General features: G+C 37.5%; 1 protein-coding gene across 2 annotated transcripts in view; it reads right to left on the reverse strand.

Annotated features, from left to right (window-relative positions):
* Positions 1 to 18994: 18994 nt before the first annotated feature.
* SLCO4C1 (solute carrier organic anion transporter family member 4C1) overlaps positions 18995 to 25014 on the reverse strand; it is a 67677-nt gene continuing 61657 nt past the window's right edge. Inside the window, exons 11-13 of one of the 2 annotated variants that reach the window (XM_036310036.1) lie at positions 24495 to 24559; positions 22711 to 22848; positions 18995 to 20644 (exon numbers count right to left, since the gene is read on the reverse strand). In XM_036310036.1, coding sequence (XP_036165929.1) covers positions 20484 to 20644; positions 22711 to 22848; positions 24495 to 24559 — 364 coding nt within the window. In that variant the 3' untranslated portion in view covers positions 18995 to 20483. The remainder of the gene's footprint in view (positions 20645 to 22710; positions 22849 to 24494; positions 24560 to 25014) is intronic. The other variant, XM_036310037.1, reaches the window with a different exon arrangement.

The raw sequence follows: 25014 nt of genomic DNA on the forward strand, positions 1-25014 counted from the left end.
CTTACAATTCTGTAACCTTTCGATATATAAAGATAGAAAAAATAAAATAAACTCATGCAACTTTTAACCTTTAAGTAGAGGATTAATAAAAGGATTAGTCTCTAGTAGAAAGAGAAAAAAACTGAACAAATAATGCAGCCCTATAGAATTAAAAAAATATTCAAATAGCTGGATTTACTTGTAAGGTTAGGAATTTGCTTCGCTATTTCTTACTATTAGCTTCTCCCATTTCCAAATTTTAAATGATAAAATGCAAACTTGGGAATACTAGCAATGATCTAATGGGGTTTTTAAGCACATGACTGCAGAGCTGGATGATGTTAAAATGAGAAAGAAAATTTGATTTGGGTAAAGTAGCTTTTCCACCCTCAGTAGGCTTGTCCTTGCTTTTATGACATTTACATGCTATCCACTATGATAAGAAAGCACTTTGCCCTTGCTTTTAGATTAAATAAGACTTGTCATTGCTCATAATGGCTACCCCATCTCATCTTTGTACCACGGTGATGTTACAAAGGAAAACACTAAGTTTATTTGCATTATTCTGAAGGCAATCTTTCTCTCATTATTTGCTGCTAGGCCCGCTTCTAAAATATTATAACTGGAGATAGAAATTAAGCTCCACTTTCCCATATAACTCTTGTAAAACATCAATGACAGAGATAAGCAGCAAGAATCTGGAATTATGGCAGTACTTTATTTTGTGAAGAAAGGATGATAGTACAATGCTTAGCCTTATAATTCTGTACCCTTTTGATATATCAAGATAGAAAAAAATAAAATAAACTCATGCAACTTTTAACCTTTAAATAGAAGATCAATAAAAGGATTAGACTCTAGTAGAAAGAGAAAAAAACTGAACAAATAATGCAACCCCATAGAATTAAAAAAATATTCAAATAGCTGGATTTACTTGTAAGGTTAGGAATTTGCTTCTTAAGTAGAATTTTATTTTATGTTTTCATTCATTTTAAAGTTCTTCTACTAGAAGGAATCTTTAAAGACTGAATAATGATGCCAAGAACTTTCCAGAAACCCCATGTTCTATTATCTTTTTTTACTATAATAATGCTTTTGCAAAGACGCCTTGCTATTTATCTATTTAACTTTTTGCTACATGAAGAGAAGCCTCATTCTGGAAAGCAGTGATTCAAACTCAGTTTCTCTAAGCATCCGAATACTATGAAAGTGGAAAGTACAAACAACTGCATTCCTAAAGTTATAGATAAGTAACATAAAAGAACAGGGTCAAATATTCAAAACAAAAAATGAATACAACATTATTATGGTAGTCATTATTACAAAGCATTGAGGCTCTATTTTTATGATAAGAATTCCATATTTTATTGCTTAAATCCACTTTTTTTCATAATTTCACTCTAATTGAGGGATAGGTGAGTAGTGTGCAAGCATCCATGTTCTAATCTATGGTTACTTTTAAATTCTTTAAATCTCACCATTAAACAAAGAATAATGAGTGCGTTTAAGAGCTCCTTTTTAACTCTGGTTTCCTCTTCAGATCGCATAAATCTTTTGCCTTTTAAGAGGCCCTTTTATTCACAGACATAGTTAATTAAAAATAAAAGAGTACTCTTAATTGAGATCTCCATTTCCTAATATTTATTCCTTTTAACTGCCAATTCCACAGAATATAATATATTTAATCATGAAAAAGAGAAAGACAAATCAGACCTTTCATGTTAAGTTCTGAATTCGGAACTTTCGAGCAGCCTTGTTGCTGGGAACGAGGAAAACAGCCAGTGTGCTTGTACTCCTTGTAACGTATCCTCCTCCCATCTCAAGGCTGCAACCAGCCCTGCAGGATCTCCTGGCTGAGAGGGTTTTGCAGGGTAGGCAAACAAAATCTTGCAGCCAAGTCTTTCTCTGTCCTTTGAAAAAAACATTAATCTAATGAAGATGTTATTTCATATGCGATGAAGGGGGTAGGGAAGAACCAAATCTTCCAGAGGGTTCTTTTTGGGAAATAGGATATTGGGGAGTAAAACAAAGGCCAAAGGAGTGAAAGTAACGCAATTCTCTTTCAAGAGGACAACAATCCTGCAGAGTATCTCTAAGTATTGTCCACTCTCCGCAACTCTTCAAACTGCCAGCAGTGATAAAAGCCACGAAAATGGATGGATTGAGAAGGTGGGCAAAAGGTCAAGTGGAGATTAGAGGAGTATGAAGAGGCATCTGGAGGGGAACTAGTATCCCTTTTCCATTCTAAATCCCCGGACTGTGGCAGGGCTGGGCTAGTTACCGCTGATGCAACAACTTCATTGCTGATTTATTTTGTGAAGTCAAAGTTTAAAAAGGTAAATGTTGCCGAAACCGGTTTGGCTCAGTGGATAGAGCGTCGGCCTGCGGACTGAAAGGTCCCAGGTTCGATTCCGGTCAAGGGCATGTACCTGGGTTGCGGGCATATCCCCAGTAGGAGATGTGCAGGAGGCAGCTGATCGATGTTTCTAACTCTCTATCTCTCTCCCTTCCTCTCTGTAAAAAATCAATAAACTATATTAAAAAAAATAAAAATAAATAAATAAAAATGTCTATTTAAAAAATAAATAAATTTAAAAAATAAATAAAAAGGTAAATGTTGATTATAATTGATGTTTTATATTGCTCTTTCAGTTTATTTATGAAAAAATGTTATCATATAATCTTGATAATTTCCTGTGCTCTTCTCTTTACGAAGGGTTTCTGCTAATATACAGTAAATTTTATGAGGCATGATATTATCTCTAAGGATTGAAACATTTCTTGGACTATGCTTAGTTATAGAGCTGTTCAGAACAATTATTTGCTGAGTCCAAAGCAGCCTCAAAAAGATACCTTTTGTGTGTGTTGTGTGCAAGAAAGAGTTAGATCTTATTACTGGGTATACACAGCTTCAAAATGTATTATTTCATTCATTTTATAGACTGTTTGAATTACAGTCTTTTAACTTTCTCAAATCTCCACTTCCTCACCTGTTGAACCCTCCCAACAGGTTGTGTGGACTAAATAAATTACTATATATGAAGACACCTGCATTGGTTTCAGGAACATGTGTGATTGGGATGCATGTTCTCTACCTTATATTTCTAAGGCACAATTATGACTAAGTCAAGAGCAGAACTGGAAGCATGACCAATGAACTTATTACATATCAGCGTTCTGTCGCTGGCAATGATTTCCTCGAGGTCCCTGACACACTTTCTGCCTGGGCCACAGGAGCCTTTCTGCCAAGAGACCAGAACTCTTTCAGCACCGCCTACATATGGAAGATTTAAAGTCAGCTGGGCTAGACGTCTGTGTCAGGCACCCCAGATCAAGTTCCAGTGTGCTGCTCCTCTCCCCACACATGGTGCTCCATCATCACTTCAGTCATGGCCTTGCTTTATTGCTTAGGGGTAATTTCGAACAGGTCATAGATAAGCCACATAGAAAATAGCAAGGTCATAATAAATATGCCATGAAACAAAATGACTGGCAGATAATGCCCTGGGAAGGAAACAAGGTGGAGAAGAGACCCATTCGCTAGATTTATGTGGCAAGAAATGTAATTTGTATGATTTGTTTAAGACAGGAATTTCCACATCTTCCTTTCAAAAATGGGCAATATGGTAAAAAGAAATATGTGTTTTATGTGTTTTATGTGCGGGCACTTTGAAATTTCATTTTCTGACAGATGTTTTGCAAGTTTGTCTCTGATATTTCCATCAATCAGTAGCTGAGTATATAAAATTGTGAATAAGTAGTTTCTGCAAAATCACCAAAAGCCTTCGTTTAGAAGACTAACTTGAATATTTTCAGTCTGTATAGTTTATACATTTTAAATGTTAGTTTAAAGTATTCGCTTAAACTATGAGCAATTGACTTCCTGGCACTGCCAGTCTGCTCTATTCCTAGGTCAAATCTGCTCCCGTGGCCAGAGAAGCCCCAGATGCCAGCAAGTGTGGCGGCCGTCTGTGAGTGGCCTCCTTGGGATGGGCTGAGGACACGTGGCTGGGCACTGACAATCTCTTTGTACAGCAAAGAATGCTAAAGAGTCCAAAACATTTTAGACGATTTAAATCTTTGTGACTCAGAAGTGAGTAACAGAATAAATACAGTTGGAAAGAAGAGCAATGTGTAGACTCCAAGTCCAGTTTCAATAGCACTGGGTACATGAAGCTAATGGAACCATCAGAAATGTGTGTTTGGAACTCGAGAACTGATGTGGGTGACCCTTAAATAGTATAAACAAGAAGACTGGGAACAGGAGAAAAATGGACATCCAGGAGGCAAGAAGAATACTAGTAGAGCCACCCCCAAAAAAGAGAATAAACGTAAAAGTTGAAGAACTAGATATTACTACATTGTTATCTGTATTTTTATTAAACTAATGGAATCATGCTAGTTTTGCAATCTTCAGATTATTTATCCAAGATCATTTGCCTATAACATTAACTTGGAGACATACCAAAAGTTTATTTGGTTTTGCAATGTTAAGTTTCATCCATCACTGATTTAAGAGCGGTTATATGAGAAAATATATAAATTAATAGTTACAGAAGTAAACATTCCCTAAAACATCCATTCTTCAATATTGCTGAATAAATTTTTCTTCTATTTTCAGAATCATTACTCTCAGGAAAGTGTGAGAACAAATGTTCAAAGACTGAAATCAAAACTAGGTTTTATTTTCATTAATTCACAGTTATTGAAAACAAGTTATTTTATTGAAAGCTAGTTTGTAAACTTAGTTATTGTATTCATTATCACATACCCCATAATAACACAGCCAGATGGTCAGATGACTTTCCCTTGCCTTTGTTTAGTAAAAAATTTTCTTTTAATTTTTTGGAATTTAGCAATAACCTAAAATAACACTGCCATTGCAAAGTTAGCTATTTCTGGGATAGCAAGTGTTGTTCTTCTAATCAATCTCACATTTCCAGTACGAGTACCTAGCATTTCTGTAACTAGAGAAAATCAGATGTGATAAAAGCACGTTAGAAATGTACTAGCAAGAGGAAAAAGGGAAAAAAAGACTGTGAGAAAAAAAAAAAAAGACTGAGGATTTTTTTAGAAGATTCTTCAGGCTTATTATCTCTCATGGTAGTATCTTAGCAGTGTAATGAACTGTGTTCTTATGATTAGTTTAATGTTAAAGCCTCTGGTATCTAGATATTAAATGAACTCAGTGATGATTTTAGTAAGTTATTTCTCATTTTCTCAGCCTCATAGCTTAATACTGCTTATCAGTAACAGAGAAATAATGATTACTTTGATTTTCACAGTGCTTTACTGTTACTTACACACAGATTTTTGAACAAAGATCTTTGGAGCCCATAACTATTAAGGCATATATTGAGCTAAAATTTATCCCATATGAATGACTCACAGAGCTTGCCTTTCTGAACAACTCCTGATTATTTTCATGCTATAAGCTGCCAGTATTTAGTTTTCAAGTAAAAAAATGTAAGGTTGTGCTTCTAAGCATAAAAATAAAGCATTCTGTTCTCATGCATGTCTATTACTCTGGTCGAGAAACTTTTTCAAAAATTCTGACATCAGGACCAACCACCCCGGCACCAACCAATCAGTGCAGAACACAACCCTGACCATGACCCCAACTGCCTTAATCGCCGTGATTAATGACGTTTCCCCTATACAAACCACCCCCTAGAAGCCATTAGGGAGCCAGGTCTTTGGCATTAGCTAACCTGTCTCTGGGCATGGGCCCCTTCCTGAAATAAACCCTTACTTTCTTTGCTGTAAGCTCCTGTTCATGTCTTAGTGGGCTTTGATGCGCACAGGCAAACGGACCCCTTTAATCCAGGAATATACAACATATTTCTTCATCAATTAAACAGTTATTAATGTATAAATCCAGCAGGTTCATGACTAATGAAGAAGATGTGACATTGGAAAAGTCTTTAGCTAATTGAGCATAGCCTATTGCATCTCCATTTTTTAAGGTTTTATGTATAAAATCACATATCTGCAATGCAACTAATTACCGAAGGATGAATAAGGAAAGAAACAGAAAGGCAAAAAGAAGCTAACCTACATGCCATTGTATGTGTCTGCGTTCTCTTATAAAGACTGGATTCATGAACCATTACCAAAGAAGGTCATTCACTGTAACTGGGATGAAGCACAATAGCAATGTAATTTTCTTAATCTCCCGTATGGCTTTCCTTCCGTGCATTACATTTCCATCCTTCATTTCTTTTGTCTCATTTCATGTCTTCTATTATAGTGCCTTTAATATGCTTACTCCCCAACCTCGTATTGGCCCACATTCAAACCATTTACTGTACGTAATTAGCTTTAGTGTGTCGGAGCCTGTGATATCGCTGCCTGCTCTGTTCACAGCAGTCTTTTATGCGTTCTCCTCTTCATTGAGAATGTAAAGAGCCAAACTCAATGTCTGTTAAGGACACTGTGGCTTAGTTTTTCACCGTTTCTAGCAAATTTAATTTCTATTGTTCTATTATACTCTTTTGATTAAAAACACAAATCCATTGACAGATGTACTGTTTAATTATAAAGTAGCAGGATGAGTCAGACTAAAACTTAAGAAGGGCTATTATAGCACAGATTCCCTAAATCCAAAATCAAACACCAAGCAGCTACACAGATATGCTGTATAAAATGTGCTCAGAGAGGCTTCGGGGCAATGTAAAATGAAGTCAAAGAATTTGCCTCCCCTTGACCCAGACAGCCTTTCCATTCCCTCAGCTGGACTCAATGTCAGAAAAGCTTCTTGCTGACTCTAGGCCTTTACAGTACCTTAGAAACCTGGTCATTGTAAATTCTTTCTCTGCCCCTTTGAGGTGTAAATATTTTTAAAAGCTTCTTGCCTGTTTTACAAACCTAGGAAGATAGCACCCCTACCCCAGGCCCCCCATTTCTGTGGAAGAATAGGAGCCTGACTTCAGTGGGTTCCTTGATCTGCATTGTAAAACTACCTCCTGTCATGAAGATAAGAGAAAGTTTACTTTTGGCTAAAGCCAGTTGGAAAACACACATGGCCTGTGATGTCTCCCTCTCCTCACCTCTTAAAAAAATAAATGCTGCTCTTTGTTTCTGTGGAGTTGAGAGACTGAGTTCTAATCTCTTGTGAATAAAGTCTTTCTTGCCTGTTTAGATATGCCCAGTACAATTTTTGCTTTGACACCCTAATGCCTGATGAAATTCCTTTTAAAATATTCAAAACCACTATTTTATTTCATAGCTTTTCCCCAGGACTGGCTCTAGCCAATCAGCTGGGTGCTGTGGAGCAGGAAAGAAGAATTCAAGAGAATAAGCATTTCCATTTTGAGTTGATATCAGCAAGTGATTCATATTTTAGATGACTAAGTTATCATAATTTCTTATTTGAAAATGAAAATTAAGCCAAGAAATTAAATTTAGTATTTTATCATTCTTTATTTTTTCTGAATTCAATTGTTTCTGGACAACATATATAGATAATGGAGAAATAAAAATTCAGCTTAATCTAGATATGACATTCTGTGAATTCTGCTTTCATATGGTATAACCTAATACATATTTAGTGAAGAAATTTAAAACTATGTTTATATGTTATACTTTCTTTGAAATTATGGCCACAATATTTGTTGCCTGTTGTCAAGATAGGGATCATTTAGGGGTTTGGAATAGGACTGCTGATGGGTTTACAATGCAAAAGCAGAGGGAGTCTGGGAGTCAGCTGGGTACAGCCATTACCCAAAGTGGGGAAAACAAAAAGAAAAGAGGCCCACTTGGGGGAGACAAGGTAGATGGTGAGCTCAGTTGCTGCAAACGGAGTTTATGCTGCCTATGGTTTAGCCCAACGGACATGTCCACTATACATATGCCTGGATGTGGGAGGCAGGTCAGGAGGTGGGCATTTAGGAGACTAAAGGGGAGTGAGTGAATTTTCTAGAGAAGGGAGAACCTTGAATTCTTTAGCTGTGAAAGAGGAAGGGAGGAGAGAGTAAGGTATTCTACAGAGTACTGAGCAAGGTCCTGAGGAAGACGGTCAGAGGGACTCAGAATGAAATGAAGGGACTAGATAGGTAGATTACCTTTGAAACAGAGGGCCTCTTTTCCACAGAGGTGGCATGAAAACTGGTAAACAGGGTGTAAAGAGATGTAAATGGAAGCTGAAAGGAGTCTTATTTAATGTCTGTCTCCTTTCTGTAAAGCAAAAAGCAGGATCACCTGTGGAAAATGAGGTTATGATGCAGGCTCAGGGCTTCTAAATGCCTGATCCACTATGGAGCAAGCTCTAACTAAACGAGTTTGAGCATAAAGCTGTGCAAGTCATTTGTGATCAGGTTTTGCTTTGTAACATAACGTCAATCTATCACTTTCTAAATCACTAACACAGCTGTCATTCTCCTGCATAAAAATTCTAGATAGAGTGTTGAGTCATTCCCTTGTGCATTCTGGTAACAATTTCAACACTCCATATTATATTTCGTTACAGCTTTATTGACTGTAGGCACCGCTTGGGAGGGGCGGGGAGGGTAGGATCGATATTTCTGTATTATCAGTGCTGTGCTTGACACCAAACTCCTCTACATAAAAAGCCTGGTGACAAAAGTAAACTCTATCCTATCTAATAATAGACAAACATGGTAATTAACCGTACCTCCGACACACTTCCCATTGGCTAATAAGGGTGAGATGCAAATTAACTGCCAACCAAGATGGCGGTTAATTTGCATACGTAGGCACCAAGCCACGGACTGAGGCTTTAGGCTTGGGCTGGGGAGGAGCTAGCCAGCAATCGTTGATGGCGGCGGTGGGGAACCAGGGCGGAGCCAGCCAGCGATCCTTGATGGAGGCAGCGGCAGGGAGCTGGGGTGCCCCGGCCCAGGCCTAACACCTCGGCCAGAGGCTCTAAACTTGGGTCAGGGAGGAGCCAGCAGTGATTGTTGAGCCAGGGATAGTTGATGGCAGCAGCGGGGAACCGGGGCGGAGCCAGCCAGCGATCATTGATGGCGGTGGCGGCGGGGAACTGGGGCATAGCCAGCCAGGGATCATGGGTGGTGGCGGCGGCGGGGAGCTGGGGGTGCCCCGGCCCAGGCTTAACACCTCAGCCAGAGGCTTTAGGATTGGTCCGGGGAGGAGCCAGCCAGCGATTGTGGATGGCGGCAGCAGCAGGGAGCTGGGGGTGCCCGGGCCCAGGCCTAAAGCCTGGACCAGAGGCTTTAGGCCTGGGCCGGGTCAGAGCCAGCCAGCGATTGTGGATGGCAGCGGCGGCAGGGAGCTGGGAGTGCCCCCGCCCAGGGTTAATGACTCACCAGAGGTGTTAGGCCTGGGCAGGGGCCGAGCTGGCAATTGGTGTGAACTACAGAGGAAACACCTTTTCTGACTGCTGATTGGTTAAGCTCCCTCTATGCCACTGATAATATTCTTAGTAACTGGGTAATAAGAGTCCAATTAGGTGATCTAGAGTTTCTTTACCACAGTCCTGGAGAAAAAAAGGAAGGTCTGCTGCTGGAGGGTTAAGAAATGTCATATCCTGCCCTAGCTGGTTTGGCTCAGTGGATAATGCCTTGGCCTGCCCAATGCAGATTCTGGGTTCAATTATGACCAAGGGCATGTACCTAGGTTGCAGGCTCCTCCCTGGCCCAGGCCCAGGTCAGGGTTCATGCAGGAGGCAACCCATCAAAGTGTTCCTCTCACTTTGATGTTTCTCTCTGTCTTTCCCTTTCGCTTCCACATTTTCTAAAAATCAATGGAAACATATCCTCAGGTGAGGATACAAGAAAGAAAGAAAGAAAGAAAGAAAGAAAGAAAGAAAGAAAGAAAGAAAGAAAGAAAGAAAGAAAGAAAGAAAGAAAGAAAGAAAGAAAGAAAGAAAGAAAGAAAGAAAGAAAAAAAAGAAATGTCATAGCCTATGAAAGACACTTCTTGAAAATGCCTAAAGAAAGTTGTCATTTTTTCATGGTAAAGGGACTGGAGTCGGTGTTGATGAAAGCACCTTGGTGGCTGCGGTGACTGGCAGTGGCTGCAACAGTGCGGTGATGGGGCTGGTGCCTTCCCCTGATCAGCCCGGTTGCCTCCCACAAAGGGAGGCCAGACTGTGGCTTAGGCCCGCTCCCCAAGGGGAGCAGGGAGCAGGTAGTAAGACATCCCCTAGGGCTCCCAGTATGTGATAGGGGGTAAGCTGGGCTGAGGGACCTCCCCCCCCAACTCCAGTGCACAAATTTTTGTGCACTGGGCCTCTAGTTTTAATATAATTGTTTAACCACAATTCTACTTACCAAAGTCCATGAGACCCAAAAGAATATAGCCGATTTGGAGATCCAACAGTTCCTGGAATTAAGTAAAAGGCCAATAAATGTTTCTGGAAGCTGAATGTTTTGACGTTTATTTAAATCTTGAATTGTAGTACTTGTTATCTCTGCACAAACTAAGGCTTTATTTCACCAATTAGATACTAAGTTTTTGAGGACAGTATCTCTAGTCACAGCACTGCATATTATAGCCCCAATTGAATTAAAGAGAAACTATGAGAGAGACATTTTTTAAGAGAACTACAGAACATAATGCATTTCCTGGCTAGCCAAAAAGGGTTTGAGAATTAGAAACATACTTGTATATAATAAATATGAGAACATATTATCTATATCCTCAGATTCATTTTCTAAAATTATATTTTCAGATGGTCTTATAGATATTAATGGCAGGAAATTCCAGTATAACAGTAAAAAAGTTAATAATTTTAGAATTCATGCTTGCCAAAGGAGAGACTAACTGGTCAAAGCCTAGAAATTTATTATTTTTGCTAGTTCTATGCATTATAAGAAATACTATTTTAATGGAAGATCATTTAAACAGCTATTTGGTGTCTAAAATAAAATATAGACTATCTAAAATTTATTCTTGGCCAATATCTGGATAGAAAACCAATGAAATCAGAAATGTGTGTCATTCTGTTTCAAATGAGAAAAAAAAAAAAAAAAAAAAGAAGTAGTGAAAGTTGTACCAGCAAATAATTCTCATTAAATAGTTTCTCTTCTAACTGGAAATCCTTCCCATTACCTGCAATGAAAAAATAATTCTGGAAAAATCACCAGAAGTATAGGGACAATGATAATTAAAAAATGCAAATGAAATTTTGACCAAGGAACAAGAAATACTCCTCTTTAAGAAAAGGAAAGGTTCTGAAAGCAAAGTATCTTTACTGTGGTAATAAAAACAACACTGCCACCTTCTGGTAAAAATATAAATTGCAACCTGGAAATATGAAAGGATTTAAATATAACACTTTTTTCTGTGACCAGCAAATTTTATACGTAGTGACTCAGATTTGCTTACTAACTATAACTTCATGAAATATAATTTTTAGGATTTAAAATAGTCATAATTAAATTTTTGGCTTTTTTATTTTAATTTATGTACTTATCCTCAGCATACGCCAGTGGGGAAAAAAGGCCAAGCTTTGGAACCACAGATACTTGGATTCAAGTTCTAGCTCTGACACTTACTAGCTTTTTGGCCTTGAAAATGTAATTTTCCTGGGCTTTAGTTGTCTCTCATGTGAAATAACTCTTAGTATTACAGAGAGTATAAAATGTGTAATACGACTAGCACATTTCCTCATACTCAATAGATGAGCAATAACTGGTATTTTCAATAAGCAATAGCAGCCTCATTTTCACTAGAATTACTTGATCTTTGTTATATATTTTTTTAAATATATTTTATCGATTTTTTACAGAGAGGAAGGGAGAGGGATAGAGAGTTAGAAACAACGATGAGAGAGAAACATCAACCAGCTGCCTCTTGCACACCTCCTACTGGGGATGTGCCTGCAACCAAGGTACATGCCCTTGACCAGAGTCGAGCCAGGGACCTTTCAGTCCGCAGGCCGATGCTCCATCCACTGAGCCAAACCGGTTAGGGCTTGTTATATTTTTTTAAGTGTTTTCATGAGCAGTGTTAGCCAACAAGTTTTGCTGCTTATTTTTCAGACCTTCCAATTGCCTGTCAAAGGCATGTGATAATTATCATTACACAATTTACTTATACATTTAAAAGGAAAGCCAATGCCCTAGCCGGTTTGGCTGAGTGGATAGAGCGTCCGCCTGTGGACTGAAGGGTCCCAGGTTCGATTCCAGTCAAGGGCATGTACCTTGGTTGTAGGCACATCCCCAGTAAGGAGTGTGCAGGAGGCAGCTGATCGATGTTTCTCTCTCATGGATGTTTCTAACTCTCTATCCCTCTCCCTTCCTCTCTGTAAAAAATCAATAAAATATATTTTTTAAAAATAAAAAATAAATAAATAAATAAAAGGAAAGCCAATAATAGCTTAACTTAATCTAAGCAAGGCAAAAGCAAGATGTATATAAGACAAGAAAAAGAGAAGAAAAAATGTAGATAGCCCTAGCCGGTTTCGCTCAGGGTATAGAGAGCATCAGCCTGCGGACTGAAGGGTCCCGGGTTTGATTCTACTCAAGGGCATGGGCACATACCTCAGTTGCAGACTCCTCGTTGGCCCAGGTCCTAGTCGGGGCTTGTGCAGTGCAGAAGGTAACCAATCAGTATGTTTCTCTCACATGGATATTTCGTTCTGTCTTTCCCTCTCTCCTCCATTCTCTCTAAAAAAAATCAATGGAAAAATATCCTTGGGTGAAGATTTAAAAAAAAAAAAAAAAGTAGATATATTTGATACAGTGATTTATTTTTTTCCTTTCCTTAGGTAGACTTCTGCTTTGCTGACAACTAGCAAAGAAACTAGTCAGAGTATTCTGTCATTGGGAAGCCAAATGGGTCACTTTCCAGATTCTTTGGAAGATCTCAAGAATATAGTTGAAGAGTATGTGCAGGGATGTCTGTTTCAGGTCTGTCCGTGTGTTAACCTTCTCCACTTACTTATGTCAAATCTACTCCATTTTCCTTTACCAGAATTCCTCACATTATCAACACATGGTGCCATATACCCAACCCTAACCTTGGATCTTTCCAGGAAATATCCTATGTGAGTGTTATGCCCACATTATTATGGAAATGGCTCACTTATGCACGAAAAGAAGGAATTTATCAAGTGCTCATCTCTAAGTTTTTATTGCTGAAAGGAAGAGCCTTGGGGAAATTTAAAAAACTGGTAAATTTCTTTGTATTGCTTTCCAACTTTCTGGCACCTTTCTGCCGCAAGTCAATACTTTCCTATTTTCAGAAGCCCTCAAAGTTACCCCATTATTCCTTTTCTATCCTTCGCTTTCAATCCAAACTTTTTATTCTTAGAGATCAAATTAAAAATAAGACACAACTAAATCACTCACAAAATGTGATCCACGCACGACCTTTGCCTAAACCAGCCGTGGACAAACTACGGCCCTCTGGATCCAGCCCGTTTGAAATGAATAAAACTAAAAAAAAAAAAAGACCGTACCCTTTTATGTAATGATGTTTACTTTGAATTTATATTAGTTCACACAAACACTCCATCCATGCTTTTGTTCCGGCCCTCCGGTCCACTTTAAGAACCCATTGTGGCCCTTGAGTCAAAAAGTTTGCCCACCCCTGGCCTAAACTGTATTTGGCAGTTTCTAACTCTGATTTCACTTTAGAATCATCTAGATGTTTAACAAGTGAATTTAATTGGTCCTGGAGGGGGTTGAACAGGTGACTTCAATTTCAGGCATTGTTAATCATTCAACCCAAACTCTAGTTAATAATTTTTCAAAGGTTTAAAGAATAACTTTTCTCACTGGAGAGAAAGAAATATACTAAAATCATAGTGTTTATTTCCTCTGAATAAGTAATAGGATACAAAGATAGTTAGGTAACTAGAAAAGGTGGAACTCATGCAAACAACCTTATCCCACTGCTACCTTCAAATACTTCCTATAGGATCTTATTAGTCAGCCGTGGGCAAACTACGGCCCGCGGGCCGGATTCGGCCCGTTTGAAATGAATAAAACTATTGAAAAAAAAGACCGTACCCTTTTATGTAATGATGTTTACTTTGAATTTATATTAGTTCACACAAACACTCCATCCATGCTTTTGTTCCGGCCCTCCGGTCCACTTTAAGAACCCATTGTGGCCCTCGAGTCAAAAAGTTTGCCCACCCCTGTATTAGCTCCACACCCTTGACAACATTCTTGGATAGATTCCATATCTATGAGGCCTGTTTTTAAGTATCAAAAAGGTCTCGGTGACCTCATACCCCCAAATTAGAACTAACTTGTAGAAAAGCTTGTAGAACTAACTTGTCCTATTAGAAGAGGAATAACAAACTCACTAGTCCTTCTCAGTTTCTGTATTCTTCTGCAGGGGAGTGGGAGAGAGGCAAAAGCTGACACCACCAAGACCTAGATGACCTCCATGCCCTCCTTTCTGGCAGGCCTGTAAAATGCTGGCTTAATTATGGGGTGCACCTATGTTCATAGCAGCACAATTCACCATAGCTAAGATCTGGAAACAGCCTAAGTGGCCATCTGTAGATGAATGGATTAGAAAACTGTGGTACATCTACACGATGGAATACTATGCTGCTATAAAAAAGAAGGAACTCTTACCATTTGCAACAGCATGGATAGAACTGGAGAGCATTATGTTAAGTAAAATAAGCCAGTCAATGAAGGAAAAATACCACATGATCTCACTCATTTCTGGATAATAAAGACCATTATAAACTTTTGAACAAAAATAGATACAGAGGCAGAGCTGCCTCGAACAGACTGTCAAGCTACAGCAGGAAGGCCGGGGAGGGTGGGAGGGCAGGAGGGGGGTGGGTAAGAGATCAACCAAAGGACTTGTATGCATGCACATAAGCATAACCAATGGACATAAGACACTGGGTGGTAGGGGAGGCCAGGGGATTGTCAAGAGCGGGGGGGGGGGGGGGGGGGAGACATATGTAATACTTTAAGCAATAAAAAAAGAAAAAAAAAATTATGGGGTGCAATTGTAGGTCCATAGTGACTCCTGAAGTGATCAGTTCCCAGACAGGCTGGTGCTGTCTTGAACTGACTTCTTACACTGATGGGGAATATAAGACATTTGGGGGAGGGGGTGCCTAGCAATCTGAATCTGTGCCAGTAACCTGCCTTCTAACACACACTCTTGCTAGCCGATAATAACTCCACTGATGCCTGTCCTGTCTTGCAGAACCTGTTTCCTGGAATACTCCCATTTTACAGAGGCCATAAACCATAAACCATATACAAACCGCACAAGGGGTTATCAGTGCTGGTGCCAGGCCAGGCCTTTGGGTGTGGTCTCACATCCCCCATCCCAACACATGGGGCTTTTTGCAAAACCTGAGAAAGGTCGGGAAGCCTGATCCATATTTGGGGGGCAAAGAAACCAACGGGTATAAAGGCAAAGCTCCCTCCATATTCACTCATTCAGGATTTGGAAACAGGCATCCCTGAGTCACTGTACTAGTACATCTGAAAATAAATGGGTTTTTCCTGAATTTCTGAGTACTCCCTGTGTATTTTTTGGTCGCCTGGTAAATTCTGTAACAACACACCTACTCACACTAGCTCCTGCCTAGACAAATGCTTATCCACTGATGGGATTACGTCCCAAAAAACCCATCATGAATTTAAAATAATCACAAGTGGAAAATACATTTAATACACCTAACCTACCCAACATCATAGCTTAAGCCAGTCCACCTCAAACATGCACAGAACATTTACGTTGTACTCGAGGCAAAGCCATCTAACACAAAGCCTGTTTTATAAAAAAAAGTATGGGACATATCATGTACTTTATTGAATGCTGCACTGAAAGTGAAGAACAATGGTTTCAGAGGTGCTCACCGTTCACCTACACAGCTGACAGCACGCTGGGCCTGAAGAACGTTTGAAGCATTGAACTACAAGACACGCTGGCAACACAGTGCACTGTGGCGTATCAGCGGTTTACCCTACTGACTGCCTGGCTCACTGGGCCCTGCCTCTTGCTTCCACTGACCAGTATCACTACCCTGGGAAAAGATAAAAATTTAAAGTATTGTTTCTATTGAACATTTATTGTTTTTCCATCATCACAGAATTGAAAAATCCTAAGTCAAACCATTGTTAAGGCAGGGACCCTCTGCAGGACCTCACAGCAGGCAGCTCATTTGGGCAGAATCCCACCAAGACTGCTCAGGAATGTCGTTTCCTGGCCTCTCAGGGCAGGGAAATTCTTGTCTTCAGATCAATGCAGCTACCCCTGAGGCTTCCAGTCTGGTTTAAACTAGGCTTAAGCCAGGCACCCAATTCTGTGATCCTTTCTTCCCTCAACATATTGGGGCACATACTCCATTGTGATGGCAATGAACTCAGCAAACGGCCAATTACGGAGGAGCTACCAGCCTCCTTTCTGAGAAACATCTTTATCACTAGCATGATCCCCAGCAATGTTTTGTTTTGTTTTGTTTTTAAATATTGTTTCTAATATTTCTCCTTTACAAATCAACTCTACTGCGGCATAATTCACTCACGGTAAAGTGCATCATTTTAATATGTAAGTTCAATTTTTTTAAAAAGACACTAACATTGCCACTGCAGGAAATAGTTTTGCCATGCCCTTTTGCAAATATGGTATTACTATTGCTCCAATACTAATTTCCTGTGTTACATAATTGCTCTATGGATACATAAAAGGTTAACATTAGGGAAAGCTGAGTAAAACATAAGAAAACTGTGTGTACTATTTTTAAAACTTTTAATAAGTCTAAAACTATTACAAAGTTTTAAAGTCAGATAAGCTAAATCTAAAAAAGATAGGATTCAATTATTGAGGATGATTTTTATAAGGTAAATTTATTTTACTAAAATATTCTGATCCAATATACAAATTCCATTTTTTAAAATATAGTATTTGATTTATTTTTCAGCACTCACATATAAGTTAATGTTTATTGTTTGTGGCACACAAAAAGGCTGAAAGAGCCTGAATGTGTTGTAGTGAGGGGGAAAATGACACATCTCAAATTAATGTCCAATCTGATCTCTTTAAAAATTATTACACTACTAGAGGCCCGGTGCACAGTATTCGTGCACAGGTACGGTCCCTAGGCCTGGCCGGTGATCGAAGCACAAGCGTCTGGTGTGGAAGGGCAGGTTCCAGCTGACCTCTGGGCCCTGGGCAGCACCTGGGCCCCCAGGACCCTGTGCGCCCCGATCCACCTGAGTCATCGGGCCCTGCCCAGCTCCCTTAGCGCCTGGGAGCCACTTGGGAGCTCCCACTGGTCGCCGTCTACAGGGCTATTGGGCCCTGCTTGCACCCGCCTTGGCCTGGTGCCGCCTGCTCACCTGCTCCACCATCCCGCTGTGGTCCCACTCTCATCAGGGCCCATTGGGGCCGGAAGCGCCTCCACTGCCACCCGCTGCCAGTACCGCATCACTGACACCCGCCATGTTCTGCAAAGCCCCCTAGTGGTCAGCGCACGTCATAGTGAGCGTTCGAACTCCCAGGAGAGGGGACAATTTGCATATTAGGCTTCTTTATATAGGATTTGGATAACCCACAATGAATTTAATATAACCTTTCCAAAACATTACTTTGCAGTGTCAGGTATTTCACAACCAACCATCTGTAACATGTATCCTACTCATAAATCTTATATATCTATCTTTCATACATGTAAACTACTGTGTGAAGAATTTTAATATATATTTCATAATGTATGTGGTTTATATTGAATTAAATACATCTGTTGAGATACCACAAATCACCCGATTAACTAAATCACATTCACCAAGTTTAAAAGTACACTGATTTTCCCTCTCCCAACCATCATACGTGCATGTATTCATAAACAGACAAATCATATTTCAAAATCTGTACCATTTAATAAGGTTAAATATTTAAAACAAACCAGTATAGTTTGATTTTAAGAAAAATATGTATATACATTTTGCACAACTGTTTACAATAAAACATTTTTGAAAGAAAATAGAGCTAAAATTTTATTTATATTTTCCTCTAATTTACATAGCTAAACCAACTGTAAAGTTCTCTCCCTGTATAAGAGTTTTACATTTGGATTTCCTACAGAGAGGAAATCCAAACGTTAAAATAAATTAATTACATATGTCTTAAAAGTTTAAGACATATGTAATTCATCACATACCAAAATCACCACAGGTCAACTGACAGATTCAAGCTTACTTAAAAATCATTACAAATTGTGAAAAATACATGTTATGCAAAATTTTGTTTTTAAAAGTAGCATCATACCAACCCGTATAATCTAGGTGAATTCAAAAGTATAAACAATGTTTATAAATTACAGTAGTGTCGATACTGCCCAATCATGAAAGGAGGTATTCTTTGTAAATATATATATATTATAAATAAGAGACTGACTTCCTTCAAGTGCCAAAATTATTTTCACTTTAAACATTATTTAAAAGTTTGTGAAATATATCAGAAAACTGAGTAAGTACATAGAATACAATAAAACCCCTGACACTATCATTATTAATGCCAATTATCTAGTGACTTGTTCAACAAACTATTTTTTTTGTATGGGGTGATTTTTTTTCTTCTAGTTTTTGGCCTTGCAGTGGTTCTCAACCTTCCTAATGCCGCAACCTTTTAATACAGTTCCTCATGTTGTGGTGACCCCCAACCATAAAATTATTTTCGTTGCTACTTCATAACTGTAATTTTGCTACTGTTATGAATCATAATGTAAATATCTGATATGCTATATGTGTTTTCCAATGGTCGTGACCCACAGGTTGAGAACCGCTGCCTTAGAGGAACATGTTTTCATAGTTATTGTTTCCTTTCTTGCTGTTGCTTCACATCTCTATCAATGAGTTCCTTGGAATTTGCCATTATTTTACATCTAGAAATTTATTTTTATTCAATCCCCTGCTTCCACATATAGACACAGAGAGCCCAGCCTGTCCTTTCGCCTTGGCTCCAACAGGAGCAGCATTTAAAATGTGTTTGGCTGGGTGGAAGGGAGACTAATTCTGAATCGAGCTGTCATGTGTTTCTTTCCAGCCTACCTTGCACTGTCTCTTTGGTTGTTATGAATCTCCTGCTTCCCAAATATCTGGTTTTTGACTACCCATCTGGCCTCAGCCTCTGGTTTTTATATGTTCCTGGTTTAAATTCATCTGTCTCTCTGATTCCTGACCCACTGCTCCTCTAAGTCTACCACTCAAGTGTGTTTGCATTCCTTCCTTCTTGCATTTCAAGACATAAATGCTATTGGCTTCTTCAATCATCATTGGCCACAGATTACCATGAAACATAATCTCTTAAATTTCGTGAATTACTAGTGCTTCTGGTCCTGGTTTCCTACCAGGCCTTTCCTCTCAGTCTGCTATTGTCTGTTATTCTGATCACAGTGTATATATAACACACTGCTTGTAAAAAAGCTAACCTTACTAAATTAGTAACCTTACTTCACAAAGATTTCAAGTGGGTATGGCTCAACACTTTCCTTAATCAGTAAAATTCCTGACCAGGCAGATATTGTTTTTGATGATGTTCACTGATCTATTTTCTCCACATTCTGAGTAGACAAAGTTGGCTCAAGTCCGACCTGAATTGATGGAGTGTTGCGACGTTATCAGACATGTGAAATAGCCTATCTTTCAAATGAATGGATCGGTTACAGAGTACTTTGTTTTAATCAACAATAATAGTGCATGCCTACTATAAGCAAAGCACTATTTTAGGTGCTATAAGAAATGTACTAGCTAATCATTTTTTAATGATAAAAATTAAAGTACTGAGTATCTAAACATTGGTCAAAGTTCATTAAGAAATCTTCTCAAAGAAAACCAATAAAATACATCTAAGTCATGTGTTGTTGTTTTTTAATAAATCTTTTTGTGTCTAATTGGCACTTTTATTTGCTGAAGCTAGTATTTTCCCCAAGAAGATATGTAGTTGAATAACACTTTCACAGATTCATATTAAGAGGTAAGTGTTAAAAATCAGCAATATCAACAGATTACCTCCTAGATTTCCTGAGTTAAAGTGAAAATATGTATCTACAATGTTGATATTTCTAAATTCACTATATAGTGGGACACAAAGAAGATAAGCTGTGTTATAATCGTTTGGTAACTTTCTGTGATAAAGGACAGATTAGTATATGTCAATTTAAAAACAAATGATATTATTTAGCTGGTTCTAAATTCATGGGTTTTCAATAATAGTTTTTGAAAATCACACATAAATTTAACAAACTTTTTACACCATAGATTTTAACTAATCATTGGCTATTTTTTTTCTAGTTTAGTTTATTATTGGGAATTTCATACCTAGACAATGGTGTGTGTGTGTGTGTGTGTGTGTATTTTGAGGCTTTTGGTGGGGTTTTGAAGGCACAGTTCTGTTTCTTACATTAAAATAACACAAATGAGTCCATATATATATTTATATGCCATAAATATACAAAAAAACATTTAATTATAAAACATCAATTTTTAAAGTGATTGTCCATATTGAATAGATAATGCTGCAATGGCAATGTGCATTCTTACAAATGGAGGCCAATTCTCCAGCTGTAAAACACTCTTCTCTTTGCTATTTCAGCCTTCATTTGCTGCTTTGTTGAGGTCACAGTCCAATGAAACAGAAGTCAAAACTGAACTCGAATTTTGAAATGACACATCTGTGTCTAATGGTGGAGGGTTATACAAAAAGACTGCAAGCCCATTGAAGAAAATGGTGATAATTTTACAAATAACACCTAAATATAAAAAGAAAAGGTAATTATGCATTGGGCTTTTATTACAAAAATTAATTCTCACTTTTCCCAACTAGAAATTCATTACATTAAAAAGTAGAATTGGATAGGCATTATAGTTCTATGTTTTAAATTTTTAAAACTTTAGGATGAAAAGTGATATTCTTCAATAAAAAAAAGTACACATTTAAATGAACTATCCTGTATTTTCTTTCTAAACAATAAAAACATACAATAATTATTTTACTCTTGGTTATAATTGTACATACAGTGGGGCCTTGAATTACAAGTGTCCCGACTAATGAGTTTTTCGAGATACGAGCCATCTCTCGGCCAATTTTTTGCTTTGAGTTGCAAGCTAAAATTCGGGTTACGAGCCAGCTTCAGATACCCCACCGCTAGTTGGCGCAGCAAAGGTCACAGTGAACACCACAACATCAGCCCAGCATCACGTGTCTCACTCGTTCACTTTTTGATTTGACATATGAGTAATTTGAGTTACGAGCTCTGTCACGGAACGAATTAAATTCGTAAGTCAAGGCCCCACTGTATTTATAAAATAAATGTTGTATAGAAGTAATTCCATTTCTAATTTTATTAATACCTTATCTATAAAAAACTACAATCAAAAGTTAATGACAAAGAAAAACAGCTTACAACATCCTTGAACATGAAATAAAGTTGCAGAGTTTTCATGTTCATAATGGAAAATAACTCTAAAAATAAAAAAGCTTTGGAGTTCTTAGGAGAAAGCCTCTATGAAAACATATCACATTCAATACTCAACCAAATTTACTTATAAGCATCAACTAAAAATATGAAACGTCAAGATTCACTTCACAAGCTTTGATTTGTTTTCAAAGAACTCAGATTTTGAGCTCAGCTATATTAAGAGAAACTAGTTCTGGCCACATCACAAGCATTTAAGTTCCAGTCAAAAAGCTAAATGGTCTTACAATGTAGTTTTTGCAGTGTAGCTACTTTGTTTGTGTTAATCATTAATATTTTACTCAAAATGTGTATTTGAAAAACAGGAATGAGCTAAGTATTTCTAGGTTTATAGGAAAATTAATTACATAAGTACCATTGTTACAATGTTTTTGAAAAATGTAAAGGTCTGTATGCTTGGGGGATAAAATTAGTCACATTTATCACAGTAGGAAAAGAAACAATTTATCTGTATCTTCTGGTGAAAGAGTACAAACATAATCAATTACATTTTTAAACATGAAGACATTTTGAATAAAAAATGCTTTTTAGCAGGTAAAAGTAGTAGGAAGATTAATTTTGTCTATTCTAATCAATACTTAATCTCCTTTTTGTATGTGTGTAATTTATGTATTTATTTTGGCAGTGGATATTTTGTTACTCTGTCATCATAAATTCAGACAGCGTACTCTGGGTCTAAACACATATAAGAGCAATAAGCTATCCTGCTACATTTGCCAAAATAACTGCGAACACAATTGCAATAAAAATAACACATCCTGTAAATATTTAAATATTTTCTATCTAGAATTTCTGTTTTAAAAATATTCTAATTTCTTAGGTTGATTTAAAATTATCTTACTCTTACAAACTAGATGCATTGCTTTGTTTCCTTAATCTTAATTTTCATTTATTGCTTAACCAAGACTCTGTAAGACAGACTGCCAAAGGTAAAGAGGTTAAAAATCATGGCTGACTTTCTAAACTTATAAAAAGGTTCTCATAACATGCCTTAGAGCCGAGGACACTTCCCTGCCTCCACCCTATGTGCTTTCCAAAGCCCAGGTACCGAGATGAACACATGCCAGCGTCTTAGAATTCTCCTTCGGTTTTTGTTAGATTTCCCAAAAAACTCTGAGAGAAGTTGTTAAAAGAAAATTAAATATGTGATGTAATGAAAGCTATAATGTTCTTCCATTATGGACTGAGTCTTACAGACTCCGAGTAAAGCTTTTGTATCCTGCCTGTGCCCAATCTTTGCTTCAGGACTGAACATTTCAAAACCGAAGTAACAGTAACTTTTTTTTTTTAATCTGGACATCATCCATTTACTCTGAAGTTATTAAGAAGTCACTACTTACTTATTGCCACAAGCATACGGGCCATCCTGATGTTATCATAAATCCAGCAGGCTCCCTTCCTTCCACACTCATTAACATCCCAGAGAACACATGTGCTGTCTATTGTGACACCAAAAATAATTGGTCCAGGTATTGAGCCTAGAGGATTATATGTGAAACACACATATAAAGTGAAGATTACAGTTTATAGTTACAGAGTTTTATGCCCATGATTATACATATATTTTATACAAATAAGGATAGGTATTAATCTGTCCATTTGCAAATAAATCAGTTCATGTACAAGTAATATGGACAGAAAGAAACATAGGCAAAAATTCTAAAATAATTGAACATAATTATACTTGTCTAACCAATTAAAAATTATTGTAATAAAAATCTCTGGCATATAGTGCACTGACATTTAGTAAAAGTAAATATTTTTTTTTAATATATTTTATTGATTTTCCACAGAGAGGAAGGGAGAGAGATCGAGAGTCAGAAACATCGATGAGAGAGAAACATCGATCAGCTGCCTCCTGCACATCTCCCACTGGGGATATGCCCACAACCCAGGTACATGCCCTTGACCGGAATCGAACCTGGGACCTTTCAGTCCGCAGGCCGACGCTCTATCCATTGAGCCAAACCGGTTTCGGCAAGTAAAAGTAAATATTTTAATTCACTGCTTTTCTAACTGAATAAGCGTCTTTGAAATTAGCTATTATACTTCTAAGGAATCAAAATAAATTATTGATGCACAAAGTAAGTACTAAAAACAGTATGCGTGTTATATGTGTGTATATGTATGTATGTACATATACACACATATCAACATATATGTGGATGCATGTGTACACACCAATATTAATACTAACATGCTTAGTACTGCTATGTCTAACACACACCCTCCTCCATGTGAGGTCAGAAGGCACAAAGCTTTCACATAATTAAAGAACTTCCAATTGTTACAAATCAAATACATGATTCAAAGTGGTATTTTTTAGACAAAGGTTTCAGCTACATCCAGCCTATTCTTTCATGAGCTGTGGCATGATAGAGTCAGAAGAGCACTGGACCGAGTAAGGAGACCACTTTCCTACTCTCATTTGCACCATTCATTGTATAACTATAGGCAAGCCCCTGAATCTCTCTGGGCCTTCATGTACTCATCTGAAAAATGGGAAAGTTGGTTCAGGTGACTTCTAATGTTCCTACTTTTGGTGAGTTTTTTTTAAAAAATGATCTTAATATTATGTGCATAATTTGTCTTTCTTATTCTTCTTGCATCTGGTATCTTATAAAATTTTCTGGTATAAATTATTTCTTCCATCAATTCTTAACTATTTTTCATTGTTGATGAATCATAATCATGCACCAAACAGAGATAAATGCAGGAATAAAAAACATTACAGTAGTTATAGATAAGATTAGTAGAATTTGTTGGTAATGGGTTTTATATGAATAGGAAAAAATGTCACTTACTATGCTCTATTAGAAATGCATTGATGATCAAATATTACATTTCAAATAAATATGATATACTCTTTAAGGTTATATTTGGAATTGAATTAGAAACAATAGTCAACAAAGCAGGTAGGTAAAAAGTAAAGTCATTATTTGTTTATGTGATATCAAATAATGTATCTTTTTAATATTGGAAAATAGTTTCTTCAACAGCAATGACATAGTTTTCTACTGCATTTAAATTAATTACTTTCTTGGCACATACCATAAATAAATAAATCAATAACACTATGAACAAAAATAACCAAGTTACTAATGAATTGAGAAAAATGGCATACCTAATAATCGAAGCATCATAAATTGTATTCCCAAGGCTAGAGACCGTTGCTTTTGATTAACACACCTGGAGACAGTAAATACACATGAAGCCAAAAATGGTTGTATAGCACATTCACATCATGTCTCAAGTATGAATGAGACACAGTGCCGGGACACAAGAGTTAGAGAGAGAAAAGAGGTCAACTAGTCTTTAAAAACAAACTTGCAGTTGAAAGGTGACATAATTTTTTTCAAAATAAATTTTAAAAAAGCAGAGTCCCTATTTTCTAAATAACTCCAATTTCCATGTAGTGAAATATTAGAAGACTCTTTAATGTTTTTAGACATAGCCTCTAAAACTTCCATTCATCAAGAAGCATGTGAATAGGTAAGTATCAAGGAACCAAAAGTGAAAGGGGCAAAGTTTATTAGGAGAGAAATAGAAAGGCTGATGAGCTTATGGAAGGGCAGATAGGAAATATTTTTACAACGAAATGTAGCAGGAAGAGCAACAAAAAGTACAAAACACTGTGAAGAGTC

The sequence above is a fragment of the Myotis myotis genome, unplaced genomic scaffold (assembly GCF_014108235.1).
Source record: "Myotis myotis isolate mMyoMyo1 unplaced genomic scaffold, mMyoMyo1.p scaffold_m19_p_5, whole genome shotgun sequence".
Lineage (NCBI taxonomy): Eukaryota > Metazoa > Chordata > Mammalia > Chiroptera > Vespertilionidae > Myotis > Myotis myotis.